At 37.6% G+C, this 21,890-nt stretch overlaps 1 protein-coding gene across 6 annotated transcripts in view; it reads left to right on the top strand.

The window, feature by feature from the left end:
- The window catches only part of ARAP2 (ArfGAP with RhoGAP domain, ankyrin repeat and PH domain 2), a 193,571-nt gene that overhangs the window by 29,422 nt on the left and 142,259 nt on the right, over positions 1-21,890 (top strand). For 5 of the 6 annotated variants that reach the window (XR_009736956.1, XR_009736957.1, XM_061419875.1 and 2 more), the window contains exons 7-9: positions 12,721-12,790; positions 17,836-17,889; positions 19,602-19,722. Coding sequence is in view for 4 of the 6 variants with exons in the window: in XM_061419875.1 (XP_061275859.1) it covers positions 12,721-12,790; positions 17,836-17,889; positions 19,602-19,722 (245 nt within the window). In the remaining 2 variants the exon portion in view is untranslated. The remainder of the gene's footprint in view (positions 1-12,720; positions 12,791-17,835; positions 17,890-19,601; positions 19,723-21,890) is intronic. The other variant, XM_061419874.1, reaches the window with a different exon arrangement.

The raw sequence follows: 21,890 nt of genomic DNA, 5'->3' as shown, positions 1-21,890 counted from the left end.
ATGGAACAACAGACTGGTTCCAAATAGGAAAAGGAGTACATCAAGGCTGTATATTGTCACCCTACTTATTTAACTTATATGCAGAATACATCATGAGAAACGCTGGGCTGGAAGAAGCACAAGCTAGAATCAAGATTGCTGGGAGAAATATCAATAACCTCAGATATGCAGATGACACCATCCTTATGGCAGAAAGTGAAGAGGAACTAAAGACCCTCTTGATGAAAGTGAAAGAGGAGAGTGAAAAAGTTGGCTTAAAGCTCAACATTCAGAAAACTAAGATCATGGCATCCAGTCCCATCACTTCATGGCAAATAGATGGGGAAACAGTGGAAACAGTGGCTGACTATTTTTTTGGGCTCCACAATCACTGCAGATGGTGATTGTAGCCATGAAATTAAAAGACACTTACTCCTTGGAAGGAAGGTTATGACCAACCTAGAAAGCATATTAAAAAGCAAAGACATTACTTTGCCAACAAAGGTCCATCTACTCAAGGCTATGGTTTTTCCAGTGGACATGTATGGATGTGAGAGTTGGACTATAAAGAAAGCTGAGTGCTGAAGAATTGATGCTTTTTAACTTTGGTGTTAGAGAAGACTCTTGAGAGTCCCTTGGACTGTAAGGAGATCCAACCAGTCCATCCTAAAGGAGATTAGTCCTGGGTGTCCATTGGAAGGACTGATGTTGAAGGTGAAACTCCAGTACTTTGGCCACCTCATGCGAAGAGCTGAGTCATTGGAAAAGACCCTGATGCTGGGAAAGATTGAGGGCAGGAGGAGAAGGGAATGACAGAGGATGAGATTGTTGGATGGCATCACGCACTCAGTAGACATGGGTTTGGGCAAACTCTGGGAGTTGGTGATGTACAGGGAGGCCTGGTGTGCTGCAGTTCATTGGGTCACCAAAAGTTGGACATTACTGAGCAACTGAACTGAACTGAAGTCTCTCCTGTTTAAGGTGATGTGGTATGCATCCTTATGTTGTGCTGGTTATCTCTACTCTTCCCTTGAAAAGATGCATCATTTCTAGAAAGCATTGTTTTCACCTAAAATAAAATTTATTAGCAAAAAAATTTCCAGAAGAACAATTAGTTGACTAATGGGAGAAGAAATAGTATTTCTTAAGAAAGAAAAAAAAACATGCTGAGCACTTTTGTGGTTAGTAATGATATAGTTAATATTTCAGCAAATCAGATATAGACTAAACTGAAGCAGAGTACTTCTTAGTATCAGGTATTTTTGTCATCTTTCTGGTTCCATTAGGGTGACAAAATAGTCAGATGTGTCTGTTTTCATCAATCATCAATATTATTGGTAAATGCATAGTCAGATTGCAAAGGTATGAGTCATTACTCAAATATACACACTGGCAGAATGAAGCAGTGAGCTGGAATAGTCTCAGATCTCTCATTTCTGTAGAACTTAAATGATTAGGGAGATCCCAGCCCTCTCTAAGCATCACTGGAAGATTTAGCAAACTCTTACAGAGCCCCCAGCAGCTGTGATTTCCTGTGTGATCTCTGATGGCACCTTGCTATTGCAGGGTTAGTATGTTTATGCTCCAGGCACCTGAGAAAGCTTCACCATTAACTGGTCACCTCTGGGACAGTTAGAATGTTATCAGAACTCTGACTTTCATCCTTTCTATTCTGAACCAGCCTAAGGTTAGAAGATGTAATTTTTTGAGATTTTTATTTTTCCATTTTAGGCAAAATAATTGAGTTTTCTGACTTTAGAGTCTTTTCCCAGTAGACCAGAATGCAGCTAGGAAAGTAAACAAAGGAGCTTGTTATATCACCAAGAAATTTGAAAGCTCTTCTCTATGATTATATTACTAAAACTTAAGAGAATTATGTGGAATTGGCCAAGAAGCCTGTGTTTATTAGACCATAAGTAGAATTTCCATTTTTTTTTCTCATTAGACTCTGTAGGCTGTGGTGAGGGAGAAGGCACTGGCACCCCACTCTAGTACTCTTGCCTGGAAAATCCCATGGACGGAGGAGTCTGGTAGGCTGCAGTCCATGGGGTCGCTAAGAGTTGTGTCACTTTCTCTTTTCCCTTTCATGCATTGGAGAAGGAAATGGCAACCCATTGTAGTACTCTTGCCTGGAGAATCCCAGGGACGGGGGAGCCTGGTGGGCTGCCGTCTGTGGGGTCGCACAGAGTTGGACACGATTGAAGCAACTTAGCAGCAGCAGCAGCAGCAGCAGGCTGTGGTGAGAGCGGTTGATGCTCATTACTTAGACAAAATGATGCCTATCCATTGCTTATGCAGAGGTTGCTGAGCTTTATCTCATGGCCACACATCTCTTTGGTGCAGGTGGCAGTGATTTTGATGGTGTTCTAAATTCTGTAGAGAAAGTATTAGCAACTTTTTTCTGTAAAAGCTCAGATAATACATACTTTAATCTTTATAGCCATATGATGTCTGTGGGAGCTCAGTAACTCAGCTATTGGAGCATGAAAGCAGCTGCAGAGAAGGTGTAAACTGATGAATGAGGCTGTGTTTCAATGAAAATTTATTTATAAACCCATCTGATGGGCCATGTTTGGCTTGTGGGACATAAGAGCGTAAAACTGATTCAATGGTGTGGCTGAAAGCTCATACCAGCTTCCTCCATCTCCCTTGGGCCCCATGTTGAATATTATAACCTAGATTACAGAAGGGGAAAGCTGCTTTATTATTCTATCAAGTCTGGATCTAATCAGAAGCAGAATCCCTTTTTGAGGGCCTTTGCACTTCTTCTTTCAGCCCTGTGTGCTTGTAGCCAGAGAACAACATGGCTTATACCTTACCTTCCTCAAGGTCTTGCTCTAAAGTCTCCTTTGCATTGAGGCCCTGACACTAAAGTTAATATTATCACTTCCCCCTCTCCCAATACCCCATCACTCCCTTAACTGCTTTGTTTTTCTCATCGCTCATACACTAGCATTTATTTAATGCATAAATGCTCCATGGGGACACTCATCTCTATTGGATTTTGTTTACTGCAGTATCCTCAGCAGCTGGAAGGTTGCCTGGCAGTGGTAGATAACTCAGTGTTTGTTGTTGGAAAACACCTAGTGTTAGACATCATTTCTTTTCAGTTTTCCTAAAACATCAATTTTTTAAAAAATTTATAGTAATGTAATAAAAACTAAACTTCAAACACTGTAGTGATTGTAAATCTATCTATTCTATTGATAATGCTGGTGTACATCAGCAGAGCAAGGACTCTCAGTGTGCTTATTGAAATTCTGTTTAATTTCTTAAGACAAGTACAAGTGTTGTCAGAACACAGTTTAAAGCAAATAATAGCCATACTCAGTTATCCTTTTCCAAGTAATGTTTAAAACTGTCCTCAGTCATGAGTGACATTAAACAAAGTAATCAAATTCATAATCTGGATTTATTTCACATGATTGAGTGTCTGTTTGCTTTGAAATGGAAATGCCAGTTCTGAATCAATACACCGTATGTGATAACTGCCCAATATTTAGTAAGAAAATAATTGTATAATACCATGCAACTAGAGAACTATGGAAACACTTCCAGCTGAGCTTAAAGTATGAAATTTATTTAAGTATTTGAGTGAACTAATTATAATACAGATTTATATTATTGGTTTTAGAAAATAAATGAAAAAAAACTTAGTAAAATGTTAAACTTGGGCCTGTTATTAGTGTTTCAAACAGGTCAAGCAAATGAAAAAATAAATAGTCTTTTGTGTTTAAAAAAAAAACAAAACTACTGGTTTTGAGGATGAAATAACAAGTCTCTTTCCTTCCTCTTTCCTATTTGTAACTCATAAGCTCAAGCTTTTCAGTAAGTCTGAGTAGATGCAAATATGGAAGACTGGATAGAATTTATTACAAAATTTCCTAAATATAGGACTCAGAGGAAGAGTCCTGTGAATTGCTATAAAGAAAAGAGAAACATGGTTGAATGTGCTTCTGGGAGAAGCACAATTGAAATATCCAAGAATATCTGCAATTAGAAAACCCATTGACTTCTTAACCTACTGTTTCCTAAGAATGTTTGTGTGTTCAGTATTTGGTATAATGCACCAAGCATATTTATAAAAAAATGCAATGTATCTCAAGGAATTTACATTTTATTTCCCAAGATGTTTAAGAACTTTTTTCTTGTTGTTGGTCTTCAGTCACTAAGTCGTGTCTGACTCTTTGCGACTCCATGATCTGCAGCACACCAGGCTTAATTCTTCTTTAAAAAATTATTCATTTTTTAACTATAGAGAAGCATTGTGTAGAAATCTGAGTCTGGGGCAGCAGGAGCTGAACATTTGAGGCTAATCCAGCAATGTGTGAATATAATACACTTAAACTATGGAAGAATACAATGAGCAAAATGTGTTCCTTGTCTTTTTTGTGTCTTCCTCTTAAGGCAGAAAAAAATACAAAGAAAGATAAACTCAGAAGACAAAGTATAACAGTTGGTACAGAAAGGTCCACAGAGAACAGAATCATGAGGTTACAGAGGGGCTGAGAAAACATTTCTTCAAAGATCATCTCGGGAGGAGGAATACCAGCTCAATGACCTTTGGAAAATGCCAGTTAAAACCATTTTAACTGGCATTTCTAGCTAAGTACTTTTCAGACTAGAGGGAGTGAAAAGGCACTGATATAGGTGATATCTGTATGTGCTGAAGTCTATGAGATAAATAGAGGGATTAGTTGAAGTTATTTTATGGAAGAAACAAATTAGGCTTTAGGATCAGGAGGGAAAATCAGGCAGAGAATTACATGTCCAGGTTGAACACAGAACTAGGGAAAGGGAAAAAGCCAGAGGTCAAATATCAAAAAAGGGGGCAAATCCCAAGCAGTGGTTGAGGGATCACTTAGAAGCCAGTAACCCAGGACTTGGAGGATACTGGAGCTTATACTGTAGGTTCCTTTGTCAGAGCTGACTTCCAAGACAGTGCCCAGGGTCTCCAAGGCTGCTTCTGTGGAGTGACTCTCTGCCTGCTCTGTAGTGGGTGGGGACCTCCAGCCTCCCCACAATGCTGTCCTGTAGTCAGCCTTTCAGTGAAAAGCAGATGTAATGGAAAATTGACAAGTCTCTGACCAAAGTGAAAGTCATTCAGTCGTGTTCAACTCTTTGTGACCCCATGGACTATATATAGTCCATTGAATTCTCTAGGCCAGAATACTGGAGTAGGTAGTCTTTCCCTTCTCCAGGGGATCTTCCCAACCCAGGGATTGAACACAGGTCTCCTGCATTGCGGGTGGATTCTGTAACCAGGTGAGCCATAAGGAAAGCCCAAGAATACTGGAGTGGGTAGCCTATCCCTTCTCCAGCGGATCTTCCTGAATCAAACTGGGGTCTCCTGAATTGCAGGCAGATTCTTTACAACTGAATTATCAGGGAAGCTGACACCTTTTGAACTTGAAGTTGAATCTTAAATCTCTGACAAAAAGTATTTTTTTATACCGGAAACTATTGGCCATTTCTCAAACCACACATCACTTGTGAAGAATGTGCCAAGCTACTAAAAAGTTTCCCAATTTTATCTGTAGTTTGAGGAGAAAATTTTTAGTTTTAATGTTTATTAAAATAGCGTAACTATTTTCTTTCTGTCAGTCTAGCTAGTGAAGTGAATGAATGGAATCAGATAAAAATTAGAATTTTCAGGCTATTGCTCCTTTCCTATGTGACTCAGTTTCTCAGAATCTCTGTATGCCACACATAAAAATGTAAGGTCAATTGCATTTCCACAAATCTTCTGATTCTCAGCCACTTGTCCTTCCTTTATAGTCACCTCCAGAGTCACTTGTGCATGTATCTCCTGAGACTCTGAAATTCTGTGAGTAAACTTGTTTTGCCTTCAATTTGATCTGTTGCAGGCTTAGCAGTCATCTCTCTGAAACCTCCTGAGTTGGTTCCATCCCTTCTTGTGCTTTCTTGATTTCCTGATACTGTTCTTTACATTTTTGTTCAAGTTAGTTTGTAGGTATTTATTTTTATTTGTTTTTTCATCCTTTGAGATTTTAGGAGAAGTAGAGATAAATGGCGGAGAAGGCAATGGGAACGCACTCCAGTACTCTTGCCTGGAAAATCCCATGGACGGAAGAGCCTGGGAGGCTGCAGTCCATGGGGTCGCGAAGAGTCAGACACGACTGAGCGACTTGACTTTCACTTTTCACTTTCATGCATTGGAGAAGGAAATGGCAACCCACTCCAGTGTTCTTGCCTGGAGAATCCCAGGGACGGGGGAACCTGGGGGCTGCCATCTATGGGGTTGCACAGAGTCGGACACGACTGAAGCAACTTAGCAGCAGCAGAGATAAATGCAAACTTTTAAGTGGTCATCTTAGCTAGAAGCTCTTGAGTTGTTTTATTTATTTATTTTTACAGAGTATGACTCCATAAAATAGAGAGGTCTGAGTCTTTTAACATAGTTTTACATATACCATGTCATGTAAGAACAAAACTCTTTGTAAATATTAGCAAAATTGTGAGTCACACATTGAAATTTGTACTTTATCGTTGACTTCTAAAACTCCTTTGGCACTTGAGATTTTACGTTAAAATTTGTTTTTTCTTCATTTAAAGCAGAGATGGAAGCTGGGATTTCAGAAAATTTTTGTTTTTGTTTTTTTGGCCTCAGCTCATTTTGGTTCATATTATTTTGGAAACAATCATTTTGGTTTGGTTAAAAGTGAAGAAATGCACTCTAGAAATACACTTTAGAATAGAAAAGTGCTGATATTTTATAGAAATATTATAATTCCTTGAATGTGTATCTATAAAATACTTTATACTAATACTGCAGGATTTAAAAGCTTCGTACTTAAGAGCTATGTGATTAAGTGATTAGCTAAAATAAAAAAGAGCTGTTAAATAAAAATCTGGATTTTTTGGAAATTGTACCAAAAATATTGAGCCTAGCTAGGGTTAGAGCAGAAAATAAGATAAAATATGCATAGGCTTCTTCAGCACTATGTAAATAAGGCAGGTGAATCTGAAACAGCATATTTATGATATCTTTTTCTTAGATATTTTTGAAATAATTGAGAAGTATGTTTGTGATGATTAATAAAAGTCATAAATTTTGACTTAGTTACTTTTCAGTTGTGTGATATTTAAAGATGACAATTTGGTAGCCTCTACCACTTTAATGTCATTGGTTAGCATACTGATAGAATTTTTAAAGAGTTAGAAGATATATTAAAAAAAATAAAAACCTTGCTGGCACTTCAGATCGAAATTAAATAGGAGTGCCTTCATGGAAGTACTTCATAGAGATTTAATTGTTTGTATATACACAGTTGTTTAAAAAGAGCTTTTAAAATACACAGTTTTTGAGACAATAAAAACCAACACCAGGTGGCGAGACTGTATTTAAGATAGCAGTTGAAGCTGCCCTACCAGAACTCAAGGGAATAGCTTATAGAAATCAGTAACACTGCACCTGCCTTATAAATTATTGTAAACAAAACTTCTCAAAACAATGTTTCCCTTTAGGATCCTAACAACAAAATAGTATAAAACCTAGGCTAATATTTTTTCTTGTCTGCTTTAACCTTTTTTCCTGAAGGAATTCTGAAGTACTTTGCAGAATTGAACTCACATATCAAATGGGCGGAGGTCAAATGTTACTGCGACCTGAAGGAATATGCAAGATACTTAGCTGTAAAAATGTGCCAGCATCTGTTCTGAGTAGTTGTTAAGAGCACAGACTTAGGGACCAGACTGCCTGAATTTTCTTCATAGAAATGATCTTTATTAATTGTGTGACTTGGGTAAATTATTTAACCTGCCAGTCCTTCAGTGCCTTCATCTGTAAAATAGGAATATTTTTGCCTCCTATGGTTGTTTGGAGGATTAAATGAATTAATATTTATGTATAGCTTGCTACAGTGTCTAGAACAAAGCACTATATAAGTGTTTGTTATTTTTATTATCAAAATTATTGTGCCAAATAAGTTCTTTATTGACTGAGGTTTTAAAATCTGTGTATAATAATTTATCAGTATTTCAGATCTAATTTGTGTCATGTGATAGGAACACAGACTGGAGTGACATTGTTTTTATATCTTGTCTGTTTTCAACATTTACTAAATAAATTGTTAATTGAAATTTAAGGGAAAGGTATAAGTTATGTTAGAGAAAGCTTTTAAAGTACTTTAGCAACCTCTAATTGTCTGTAATAGATTAATTTTACATACTTACCTTGGAATTAGTTGCTGGATATTGAGTAGACGTTTATAAATATATGAGAAAAATATTTAATTCTTACACAGAAAAGATAATTCTTAAAAATCAACTATTCATAACTTTCTTTTTAAATTTAAAATTGTATTGACATTTAGAAACAGTGCATCTTAAGCTCTCCCTTTTATGCAGTTGAAATTTTGGTTAAATTTTAGAGTTTGCCAGTTCAAATCCAAGTGTCCATTTGGCAGAAAGGGGACTTATATTGTGAGATAGTATCTAAGTACAAGTTCTTATCTTTAACCAATTGATAGAATTTAGTATTAAAGTTCACATGCAGAAAATAGCTAATTTAATGTTGACACATTTAATGAATAAAATAGATTATATGTGTAGTTTTAGAAACATATTCGTTGATTTGCATCTTTAAATAGGAAGATACAAAATGCACATATCTTAAATAATATATTTTAAGAAGATGTAACTGTGAAATGTATTTTAAAATTACATGGAAATATTGATGAATTAAAAAGTTTTTGTCAGAAAAATCTGATCTTTAGTATTTGAAAAGAACAAAATAAATTAACGGTAAACTCGTTGAGTTAGTAATTTATTTTCTCTATCCATAAAATGAGAATTTGAGGAAGCATCTTACAATGAGAAATACATTTATTTGTTATTCTATGCACTAGATATTGAGCATATTTTATATGCTAGAAACTGGTAGTCATTGGTTTTACATTGATTAAAAAGACATGGTTTCAGTGCTCAAGAATCTCAGTATCTATTGAATAGTAAGGGAAATGGAGGACATAAAATAAATGTATAATTGAAAATTCTCCTAAGTGTCATTAAGAAATGGAGCAAGAGGCCAAAGCAACCTGAAGGATTTGCGTTACTCAACGGTGGCCACTTAGGGGAATGACTTTTGAACTGAGATCTCAAGGACAAGCCAGCTATGTGAGGAGCAGGCAGCATTTTCTTGGCATATGGGAAGGCCGCAAGAGAAAAAAGAATCTAGAGAGAGGAGACAGTATGGTTGGAAGACAGTGTCCACAGAATAGGTACCCACAGATTGGATGCCTGGCTGGATGAATGAATGATAGCAGAAATAATGTTTTAATGGTAGGATCGCAAAGTGGCTGTCTTCAACTACAGAGCAGTTGATTTTTCAGCTGCCACACTCTCATTCCATTTCATTGTGGGCTGGGATTTGTCTTATTTACCTGATCTTCCATAGCTTATTAGACAGATTTAACCTTTATACTGTGCAGTACCGTAGCAATTAGAAGCAAAGGATTAGAAACATATCTAATCCTTTAGATACACATCTCACAGCATCTTAAAAACATAGTGCTAAGTGAAAAAAAGTGAGAAACAGTGAGATCTGTAGCACCATGCCATTTATGTAAATTAAAAATACATGTTTTGTGAACTTATGGTAGTGGGAGGAAGGCATAGTTAGGGAGTTTGAAATGGACATGTATGCACTGCTGTATTTGAAAGGGAATAACCAGCAAGGACCTACTATATAGCACATGGGACTCTGCTGAATGTTGTGTGGCAGCCTGGATGGGAGGGGAGTTTGGGGGAGAACGGCTGTATGTATATGTACGGCTGAGTCCTTTTGTTGTTCACCTGAAACTACCATGACATTGTTAATCAGCAATACCCCAATACAAAATAAAAAGGTAAAAAATATACTGGGTTAAAATGGCTGAACACATGCAATAGTCACCTGGCAGTTGAGAAAATCAAAATGGTTGGAGTATCTTAGGAGTTGAGTCTCTCAGAGGCAGAGGTTTTGGTTGACTTTCTTCAGAAAGCCAAGTATTAAGTGTGTTCTTTGTAGTCAGTGCCTAGGAGGAGAAATGTAGCTAGGCATGTGGTAGCATCTCTGACTGATCTCTGAGCTGTCTGCCCTCCCTCTTCCCCTACTCATTTTCCTGGATGATGCCTCAGACCTCAAACTGTCTATCCACATGCTAATGGAATTCTAAGAAAACTTTAAGTCCAAGTGACTGCAACTGAACAGTCTTAAGTAAGACAGGTTAAAGTAAGTTTTAAACTTCTTTTTAGTCCATGCTTTGGCAGGTTTTGAAACTCTGAATCTAACTCTGAGGTTTCAGAAGTTTTCCCGCCTTCTGCCAACCTTTCTTTTAAAATACAGATTATTTGAGTGCTGGTCAGTTGAGGTTTTACTTGTCATCTTGCTGTTTCGCTAAGGGGACATTTGCTTAATCATGTCACTCTTTTAGTCAACAGATTCTTTTTTAGTACCATATTTGTCTCTGTATTAGCTGCTGATCATATAGTAGAGAATGAAATATCCTTGGACTTTGTCCTTGTAAAGCATAAGGACTGGTGTGGGAGTCAGCAACTCAACAAACATAACTACAGACTGTGTTAAGTGCTATGAGGAAAAAGAGAGGGTGCTTTCAGAGAATAACTTTGTGATTTGCTTTGGATTGGTTTGTCAGTGGAGGAATGTCTGTGTGGGTGGTTAAGTGGAACTCTGAAAGATAAGGAGTAGTTAGCCAAGGAATTAGGGGGGTAATGGAAGGTCCTAAGGCCTTTATCTCCTACAGATGTTGATTATTTTTATTCTAAAATGGGAGATTATATGCACTACTGAACTCTGCTTCTGCTAAGTCTCTTCAGTTGTGTCGGACTCTCTGCGACCCCATAGACGGCAGCCCACCAGGCTCCCCCGTCCCTGGGATTCTCCAGGCAAGAACACTGGAGTGGGTTGCCATTTCCTTCTCCAATGCATGAAAGTGAAAAGTGAAAGTGAAGTGGCTCAGTCGTGTCCGACTCTTAGCGACCCCATGGACTGCAGCCTACCAGGCTCCTCTGTCCATGGGATTTTCCAGGCAAGAGTACTGGAGTGGGGTGCCATTGCCTTCTCTAGTTTCCTATTCATCATGTAAGGTGGGCAGACGCCTGACACAAAATCTTGATTTCTTGAATTAGTGTTGAGATTGTGTGGGAGGGAGGGTGTCTAGTTACCTGCCTTTAAGTGTGACAGATCAACATGAAATGAGCCTAGTGATTTTATTCAATGTATAATTATTGTGTATTTGCTTAGTATTTTTTACCTTGTAACTCTTAATGCTGGCAATTTGAAGAACCCTTGGGTTCTGTGAAGAAAGTAAAAACCAACACTGTTGAATGTTGCAAGGTTAAGAGAACACGTGGCACACCAAGAGAAGTTAAAAAGAAGCAGAAGGTTGAGGGAATAAGCCGGAAAGAACAAGGTAGTTGGTTGTGGTTATATAATTTTAAGCTTTTGTCATAGTCTTACTACTTCGTGATTAACCTTTTGAGCTCTTATCATAGTCTTACAATTTCATGATTAACTGAAGGCTTATATGCGACAATGTTGTCCACACCAATGGATTTTGAAACTTCTCTCAGATCAATTTGCTCTAATTTTATCTAAAGAGAATAATTTGGCTAATGATCAACGTGGGCGGCTTGCTGTATTTCATTAGTGTAACAAGTGTGTGGGCTCAGGAAGTAGCCCGGAAGACAAGTTCTCCACACTTTCTGAAGTGTTTTTTCTATCTTTAAATCTTCTGAAAACCACAGAAAGTTATACAATTTCCTTAACTTAAATGTGTTAGAAAACTGCAAAAGGAAAAGGTAGACCTGGTTATCCACTTAGTTTAGAGATGACTTTTAAAATAGGAAGTTTTTGTATATTATCTGTAATAAAGGCCAAAGGTATCTCGATTATGTCAGTTCATGCTGAGTCATGTAGAGAATAGACAGTCAAAACCTTTAGGGCTGTCTGACTTTGGTGAAAGGGACTGAAAAATAAAAACAAGCCCAAGTAGAAGTGGGTCTTCAGTTTTCCCTTATATAGTCAGGGTGATTTTTTTCCTCCTTTATGCCTAAATAGAGAACATATGATGACATAATTTTGCTTTGCTTCTTGAGTCAACAACCATTTCAAACTGCATTTGCCTTTCATATGATTCTTTTTCTCAAAATGTTAATGTTTCAGCGAATTTTGGATGATTGCAAATGATTCTCTATATTTAGACAGGGCCTCTTCAGCTTATTTGATCAGAATTAAATATATCTATGTAAATCCAATTGACAAAGCTTTGTTATTTTAGCAAAACATTATTAATGCTCCAAAGCAGAGATTTAAAAGCTAAGATAAAATGTTATAATCTTAATGAAAGATAAAAATTCTTATTATTAATGTTTTCATTAAGGGATTATCCCTTTAAAGGATATGATGTGATGATCGTGTTTTTGTCCACACTTTACAGGTATGGGAATGACACAGTAAGTTACAGTTTAAAAATGATGACCCTGTTAGAAGTATCCTTTTTAAAAACACCTAGAAACACTGATTAGAAAGTGTCATTGTATGTATTTTCTTTCCTTTGTACCATTGCCTAAACTGCATCGTCACAGCCTATTGTTTTCTTCACTGTTTTAACAGCAACAAATGGGAATGTACTGAAACACAGTTATGGTACAAATGCATTTAAAATCCAAGTTCATGGTTCTTAATAATGTGAAATGACAATTTCATGTGTTTTACAGAAAACGCATGTTTCAGAAGAGATGGGTGAAATTTGATGGCCTTAGCATTTCTTATTACAATAATGATAAGGTAAGTATGTTTTACAGTTTTAAAAGATTGTCCTGTGTGTGCTGAATTTATTTCAATAAACAAAGCACATGATTTGGTCTTTAGGTGTTGGATTATCAGGATGAAAAGAATTTGCATAGAGTAAAACACTTAACTCTTTTCATAGGTTAACTTTTTCGTGGTGCATAAAATTGAGATTTTTAAAAACTTACGTATCTAACAATTATTTGTGGAGAATCTCCTGCAAACTACTAGAATTGCTATAGATGATATACAGATATATAAGAAATTGCCTTTATTTTAGGTAGCACTAAGAATGTTTAGAGAACAATACCACAAAGGAGAAGTTACTTTGTTCTCTAGAAGGGCTATGAAGGAACCAAGGAATGCTTCTTGCACGAGATTTCAAATGGCCATGAATTTTGAAGAAAGAGGAGTTTGTACGTAAACAGGAAGAACAGGACTTGATAGCTGATAGAATGAGTTGCCCAGATTCTTTGGTGGGAAAATAGTGAATGTGAGGGAGACTAATGGCTGATGAAGCTGAGAAGGTTGCGTTTGGAGTTCCAGCTCATTGAAAATCTTAAAGTGCAAGGGCTTAAAATGTATTCTTTCAGCAGTTGAATCTTAATGACATGTACTGTTTTCATCAGGTGCTTCTTCATTAGGTATGAGAATGTCTTTATTCTTAAGAGCTGTAGACTGAGATATTTTGGAGTGAAGTGTCATGAAATCTGAAAATGTCTTGAATTTACTTCTCTATATATACTTTATATATAAGCATATTTATATATTATAGATGTATATGTATATGCACACGTGCATAATTAGGTAAAACAAAAAGGTTTCAATGTTAACAAATGTCAAATTGAGGTAGAGGTTATGAATGTTCATTGTACTAATCTTTCAACTTCTATGTGTTTGAAAATTTCCTTAAATAAAAAGTTGGTACTAATAAATATACCTTATTTTTTTGTTAGTCAAAATCATACAATTTTATAATCTTAACTGCACATTCTTTTAATATACAAACAACAGTTAACCACATTCTCTTATTTAAAGTTTATAATCTAAAATCATCTTCTCATTAGAGATTTTTCACTGCCTTATGTTGGTGTTATTTCTGGCTTGAACATTGAGGTAGATTGCTTTTCATATATTGATTCTTTAGTGCTACAGGATGAAGAACATAAGCTTTTAGAAATAAAGTAATACACACTGCAGGCTAAAACACAGGATAGTAGGAGGTTTTGAGAAGTGTTCACTGGTTTCACTTTGCAGGGATCACTATAAACCATCAGGTAGGTTTAAACATGCCTCTTTAATGTTTGCAGGATGATGAGATGAATATTTGTAAATGCTAGTTTTCTACCTTAGCTGCTGTTTTTAGTTTGCTTGTTGATTTGAATATCCAGGCAGTTTCTGTACGTAGGGTGGTTATAATGTATGCTCTGTACCTGATGCAATCTCACCCCTGGTTTTCTTCATCACCTGTGCCCTTCTCTGATTTGATTGAAATGAGGAAGGAAACTATTCAGAAGTGAGACAGGCTTCCCTGTCATCAGGCTCATTATCCCCTTCTGGGGGAGAGGATGTCTAGTATCTCTGACCAACCAGATTCATTCTGTCCTTTAAAAGCTCATTTCAACTGCATTGAGGAGACGAGCACATACCCGCCTTGATGCAATAAAGATGATGCAGCCTTGGCTTGAAATCGAGACAAAAAGTTGATGATAAAACAAATTATTATAGGGATTTCTATGGTGGTCCTGTGTTTCGGATTCCATACTCTCAATGCCAAGGGCCTGGGTTTGATCCATGGCTGGGGAACTAAGATCCTAAGCCGTGTGGTATGGCATATATATGTATATAACAAATTATTTAGCTTCACATTAAAATTTTTTAAAATGTTAAATTGTTTCCTATGGCACTTTTTTCCTTTACTATTCAGATTATTGGTGTCATGTTGGCAAAAGAACCCCAGGACCACTAGATTAGGTGTTTCCTAAAAGGAGATGTGGTTTCTGTTGTGACCCTTCTGGCTGAAGGGCTGGATTGGTGGACTGGGAAGAGAGGATTGTAAGGCCAGTGAAAAGAGGGCACGGGTGGGGCCATAGCTGCCATCTCAGCTGGGTGTGGAGTTTTCATCACTAGTTGCAGCTCCAGGGCTCTTGAGCGCAGGGTCACTAGTTGTGGCACACGAACTTAATTGCTCTGTGACATGTGAGATCTTCCTGGGCCAGGGATCAAATCTGTGTCTCCTGCATTGGCAGGCAGATTCTTCACCACTGAGCCACCAGGGAAGCCCCTTCCAGTGTTTAAATATACACTTGAGGGGCATGTGGCCGGGCTTTCAGGAAGTAGTTTGCAGAGTTGCCTATTCCCTTAGTTTTCTTCTGCTTTTCTCAGTGCCACTCAATCATGTCTCAGCAAGGCCTTTTCAATTGTATTACTGAAAATGGCATCATCCCAGCAGGTTTGATATCTTGTCACCTGCCAAGAGATCTGACTCACCCTCCTCTCACTCAGCTGTGGGCAGAATTGCCCCGTGGTCCTTTCATTGTCTGCAAGTGGTAGATAAATGACAAACTTGACCTAAATATCTGTGTATTATAGGCTCCGGGGATGCTTTAGAATTTCTTTCCTTCAGGAAAATTTTACACTCTGAAAAACGCAGGCATTTTGAGCCTGGTGTCATTGAGTTTCCTTTTTTTTCCCCCTCTGTATTGTCTTTATCGTGTGCTGGAAGGGAAATGTAAAGTCACCTCTACAGTGTTAAAAAATTTCGAGATTGGTCTTGATAATTCATAATAGTTATAAATGAGCCTTTAGAGAAAGTGCAACTTCCTAAAGTTCAAGTGACATAATACTTTGCTTCTTAAGTACATTTTGATCACTTCTGGGGGATTCATTTTTCTATTACTCTTCTATAAGTACTGACCTGTTAAACAACATTATTGTAGATATGTGGGTGAGTTGTTATGTTTTTAAGGAATTTAAAAAAAAATTCTATGAAGAGATTTAGTGGAAGGAAAATCTCCTTTTTAAAATTCCTGTCTTTCCCTACAATGCCGTTGACTTTTCTCTACTGAAAAACTGGTTAATGGTAAAATTTTATTCAACAAATAGTTAATTATCCCATTAGAGATATGTGTTTTATAAACTCCTCTAATCCTTAGGCAAACTGCAACTTGAGAGTGGACCACCTAGAAGTGATAAGTGCTTTTGAATACTCTGAATTTTTCATTATCTGGTCTCAGCCAGTACAGACTTACAGTCAGATAGACCCTTTCACTGTTCCAAGGGTGCTGGGCCTCTTCACGTCTCTCAGGCTGCCTGACAGTGGAGAGACGGTCTCTCCCTCCTGTCAATTCCTAGAGTCCTTAGTAGTCTAGTACAGCTTGGTACCTGCCTGTATTTATTGAATTTTTCTTTGCTAAACCAGTCATGTGATGTCTGTCTGTACAGGGACTTTTTTCAACAGTATCAGGGTACAACTGTGAAAAACTTGGGCATATCTTTACATGTAGTCTCACCTCTATGGTTTTGCTCTTCCTCTGAATCCATTAGACATTACAGTCCATGAAAATCCTGTGCAAACTTCAAGGCCCATCTTGTTCATCTTCATGAATCTTTCCTTTATTCTCTCCAACTATGGCATTTGAACAATAATAAGCAGGAAAAGTGAGAAGGAGCACTAGCTGAAAGTAGGGAAGCAAATCAGGAGAGTGGGAAGTAAATCAGGCATTAATTTATCAGGATGTAGGCTGTATAGGCTGGTGGAAGTACTAAATAATAAATTTAGAAAAATACTAAAAATGAGCTGTCAGAATTTGTATAATTATGATTGATTGGACATAAGATTCATTCATTCAGAAAATATACAATACTGATTATGTGAAAGGTGGTGAAGGAAATAGAACTATGATGCACAGTCAGTTTAGAAAGATTGTATTAATCAGATGATCACAAGTAAATATAAAGATCATCATTTAAATTAGAGTTAGTAGTTGTTATAGACAGAGAAGGCAATGGCACCCTACTCCAGTACTCTTGCCTGGAAAATCCCATGGACGGAGGAGTCTGGGAGGCTGCAGTCCATGGGGTCGCTGGGAGTCGGACACAACTGAGTGACTTCACTTTCACTTTTCACTTTCATGCTTTGGAGAAGGAAATGGCAACCCACTCCAGTGTTCTTGCCTGGAGAATCCCAGGGACGGGGGAGCCTAGTGGGCTGCCATCTCTGGGGTCGCACAGAGTCAGGCACTACTGAAGCGAATTAGCAGCAGCAGCAGCGATTGTTATAGAGGAAGAGCACAGGTTCCTATTAAGGTTTTCTTCCTGGGTCAGGTTGAGGGGCCTGAGAGAAAAGCCGAGTTGGAGAACTTTTTTCAGGAATATAAATTCCCTGGTGGCTCAGAGGTTAATGCGTCTGCCTACAATGTGGGAGACCTGGGTTCGATCCCTGGGTCAGGAAGATCCCCTGGAGAAGGAAATGGCAACCCACTCTAGTATTCTTGCCTGGAGAATTCCATGGACGGAGGAGCTTGGTGGGCTACAGTCCACGGGGTCACAAAGAGTCGGACACGACTGAGCGACTTCCCTTTCATATGCTGAAACAGGAAAAGAAATGGAAGCAGTAAGTATGTGAAGACAGATATGTAAAATGGTGCCTTGCAGAACAGAGTGTGTGGTGTCACTGGATTGAGGAGAACCATGATGTGTGAAGGAGCTGTAGGAATCAGGAAGTAGCGGGGAGCAAGTTGACATTGTAGCTGTAGGGGACTCCCAAGTCATGTGGGTGCAGAAGAGCAGCCCAAGTCAAAGGCTATTCTGTTGAAGACTGATTGACCAAGAAGTGATATCTTAATAGACCATTATAGATGAAGATAATTCAGTTTTAGAGTTTGAGGTGCTTATGGGACAGTTAGAGGTACCATGGATGATGCAAAAATATGGGAGTGGAATGGGTAGAAATAGACAAGGAATAGAGGAAGAGACAGATTTTAGAATTCTCCCCATAAAATTGGTAGTTGAAATAGTAAGAAGGGATTTTTTTCCCTTAGGAAGAGAAGCTAAAACCCCCAAAATGGAAAATAAGGAGAAGAAAAAGTTATTCTGTAAGTACTCATTCCTTGACATCCCTCTCCTTTTTCTAGGAAGTTACCTCCTCATATTCCTAAATCACAATTCACATATCTTACTTGATTTTGGCTGCTTAAGAGGACAAAGGAACATCTTCAAGGCATTGTTATTGAAGATGACATAAAGATGAATAGGGTTTTGATGGATACGTGAAGTCAGGGATCGGGGATAGAGGAAGACAGCGGAGCAGAGGAAACTGTCAAATAACTAAAAGGGAATACCATGAGAATATAATGTATGTCCTCAACTGGCAGAGGAGAAACCTCCCAGGAGACCCATCTTCCTGCTCATGCAGCTGTCTTTTACCCATCTGCTATGTACAGCTGTAGTTTGCTGCTGGGAGGAATATGAACATGACACTTGTGCTCTGCATGGAATGACTTAGTAGGTTCTTTGCCTAACCGGTTGTTTCAGATCCTTGGGACTTGACTCAAAAGTAATGGCTCCATGGATGCTGGAAGAGAATTGTAGAAGAAACCTTATTGAGCTGTGTCCAAACTCTCTTGACACCCAAGACATTTTGTAATGTGACCTTGATTTATATTTTCAGCCTCATCTGTGTCCAGCTTCTTTTGATACTCAACACTTTGCATAATGTGGCCTTGATGAATGTTTTCTACGTCATCTCTTTTGATTCTACACTGCAGCTCCTCTTACTTCTCTACTTGACTCCTCTATTACTCAGTCTTTCCAGCCAGAATCTGCCACCACCACCCGGCCCCACCTCCTCACATATCTATTTGGTTAACTTAAGGTTTCTTAAAGTCAGGTTCAAATGTCACTACTTCTGTGAAAATGTCTGCTTTCTTATAAGGAGAATTGACAATTCTCATCTTTGTACTCTTTATTTCCCATAGTTTTTACTCACTTTTAAACTTGTCTCTCAGGTTAGTTTGTTTTTGTTTTTGTTTTTGCGGCTATTTGAATGTGAATGTACAAGTACTCTTGGAATTTTTCTTTCCAACACAGGGCCCAGTCAATATTACATTGTTGGGAAGTAGTTGAAATTGTGGGGTGATTATTATGCCAAATGGTTTAGGATGGTCCAGGAAAGCACAGACTGAGAAAGTCATTGAGAATCTTAGGAATGACCTTCAAAATTGTAATGTGTATATGCCTATTGCAAACAGCTGAATCTGTATCTTTTTATTCTTTAGCCCCTGGAGACTAAAAAGTGATGCAATGTGAGATTAAGATCTTCATCATCAGAGTGTTGACTAATAGGGTTAATTGATAGAAGTCCAGTAGTCTGGTTTCTTAGATAATATTCTTGCTCACAGTGTGTAGCAAGTTTTGAAATGGTTCAGTTACAGTACCTGTAATGGCCAGCAGATGCCTGCAAACACCATAAAATCATTTTGACTAGACTGTTTTCAAAGAACATACTGCTGTTTTTCAGAACGATGTATTGCTATTCTAGTACGGTTGTTTGTAATGTGATTCATTGCCTAATTGCAGATGAGGAGAAAATTGAAAAGACATCTCACTTGGAAGAGATACTTAATATTTTCCTTTCTGGGCTATTAAGTGTATATGAGGATATATGCTGTTTGTATGTGATTTTTAAAAATTTAGATTGAGATTATGAAACAGCAGCAGTTATAAATACCATGCCATTCTATTTTTGATCAAGGGAATGTTATCTTAATGTGTCTTCTCTGTGTATCTTTTCCTCTAACCAATACAGGAGAAGTATTCAAAAGGAATAATCCCCCTTTCTGCTATATCTACGGTACGAGTTCAAGGAGACAACAAATTTGAAGTTGTTACAACACAAAGAACTTTTGTTTTTAGAGTAGAAAAAGAAGGTAAGTCTTTATCCTTATAAAAATGTTCACATGAATTTCTTCCCAGTCAGAAATTTAATAAACAAGCTAGAAATGGCAGGCAATCTTTAAATATGTTGCTTTTAATTAATTTACATTGTCTATTAGTTTTTGAAGGCCATAATATCAAAACATAAACAAGACGACAAGTCACTGTTGTTTGTTCACTGTTCTTTCATGCAACAAATATTTAGGGCAAATCTACTGAGTGCCAAGGACTCTTCTAAATTTGGGGTATATAGCAGTGAAAAAAAGTAGACAAAAATCTCTGCTTTTATGGAGCTCACTTTTAGCTGTTGATAATGCAGAGTAGTTACTTAAGGTGGAAAACAACAATTGAAAGATTGGTTTTATAAAGTTTATCTGTGGCTGATTTTAACTGAACATGCAGGCATAGTAACCATTCTAATATAGATTTTGGAGCGTCTTTTCTATTCCTTGAGTTTTTTTTTTCCCCCCACCTTGTATCATCCTATGGGTCAGTTAATGGCTAAAATTGATCTAAAAATGACATGTGGTTTGTGGATGGAGTCTAAACCTTTGTATCTTATCTTTTTTGGAAGGGTGCAGGAGAGGTAGAGATAGGGAAGTTAAAAGTTCTCTGTTGTGACCTTGACTGTCAATATATCAGTACAATAAACCTTACTGCTCTTAAATAATATAGATAAGGCCATCTTCATTACCTAAAGCATTAGATTTTAAAACCTTTTGTCATTTTAATGTAGATAATAACTTGATTTTTAAAAGTACTTCTTGGTACTTAACTATTTGAATATTGGTGACCTGGAAAAATGACTGAATATGTGGTATTTGCTAAAAGCTTCATTTTCAAAATAGTCTAATGAGGTTCATAGGTATTATAGTTAGTATCCTATTTTATACATAAACAACAATACTAGCTATTATGGAGCAATATTTGTCTTTTATAAATTGCTAGATTCCTTGAACATATGTCAATGCATGGCATATAGAACACATTCAGTAAATATTATCTGTCACTGAAAAGCTTCCATTATTACTTTAGATATTCAGTAAATAAAAAGTCCCAATGCTGTTCACACTGGAGCCACATTTTTCAGACAGTGAGTCACTCACTTCCATTTATGAGATCAACTTAGTGGTTTCAGATGGTGTCCCCAAAGCCCCCAAACAAAAACCAAACAAACATGAAGTAGAATAAGGAGTATCAAAGTGCAGTGCCTACAGCCAGGGTATCATACGTGAATACACGTATCATGCTGTGTATTGTATATGCTGCCCAGGTGTAATGTAAAAGTGTTTCTCTCTTGACTTGATCTTTAAAAAAAAGTCACGAACTATCACCTGGAGTCGAGGTTGGCAAACTGGCCTGTAACCTAAATCTGGTTCACTGCTTATATTTGTAAATACTGTCTTACTAGTCCCCAGACCGGAGAAGGCAATGGCAACCCACTGCACCGTTCTTGCCTGGAGAATCCCAGGGACGGGGGGAGCCTGGTGGGCTGCTGTCTGTGGGGTCGCACAGAGTTGGACACGACTGAAGTGACTTAGTGGCGGCAGCAGCAGTCCCCGGAAACTCTCATTCATTTACACGTTGCCTTATGGCTGTTTCTGTGCTGCAGTGGCAGCGTTGAGTAATTGCTGTAAACTGTCTGGCCAGGAAGGCCTAGGAAATTTACTCTCTGACCCTTTCCAGAAAGTTTGCCAACCCCTAGAGTATTTGATACAGACATATGTATTGTGACTCATTGCCTGAAATTCAGAAAGTCTTCCACAGTTGTGATACTCAATATGAGAAACATATTTGATATCACAGTTTCTCTGTTTCTGTATTTTCTTAAAACACACGACATTGCTCCTGTCAACTGGCTATCAGAATGGTCTGTCCTTATGTTCTGGCCTCCACTGGCCGAGCTAAATGCTAATTTCTTTGAGGTGCTTATCCTCTTCCCCTTGGCTTCTCATAGTAAAATTCACATATGCCACAGAGTCTGCATTTTAAGATAGATGTACTAAATAAAGCTTCAACTTGTGTGAAAATCTGTTTAGCCATATTTACTTGTGGCAGTTAAAAATTAAACAGACACATTTTATTGAAATAAAATGTATCAACCCACACATGTTTAAAAGTTACATGTTTACAATGGACCAATAAATCCCTCTGTGGTATG

The sequence above is a fragment of the Bos javanicus genome, chromosome 6, assembly GCF_032452875.1.
Source record: "Bos javanicus breed banteng chromosome 6, ARS-OSU_banteng_1.0, whole genome shotgun sequence".
Taxonomy (NCBI): Eukaryota; Metazoa; Chordata; class Mammalia; order Artiodactyla; family Bovidae; genus Bos; species Bos javanicus.
Note: the sequence above shows the minus strand (reverse complement) of the source record. Positions and strands in the feature narration are given on the sequence as shown.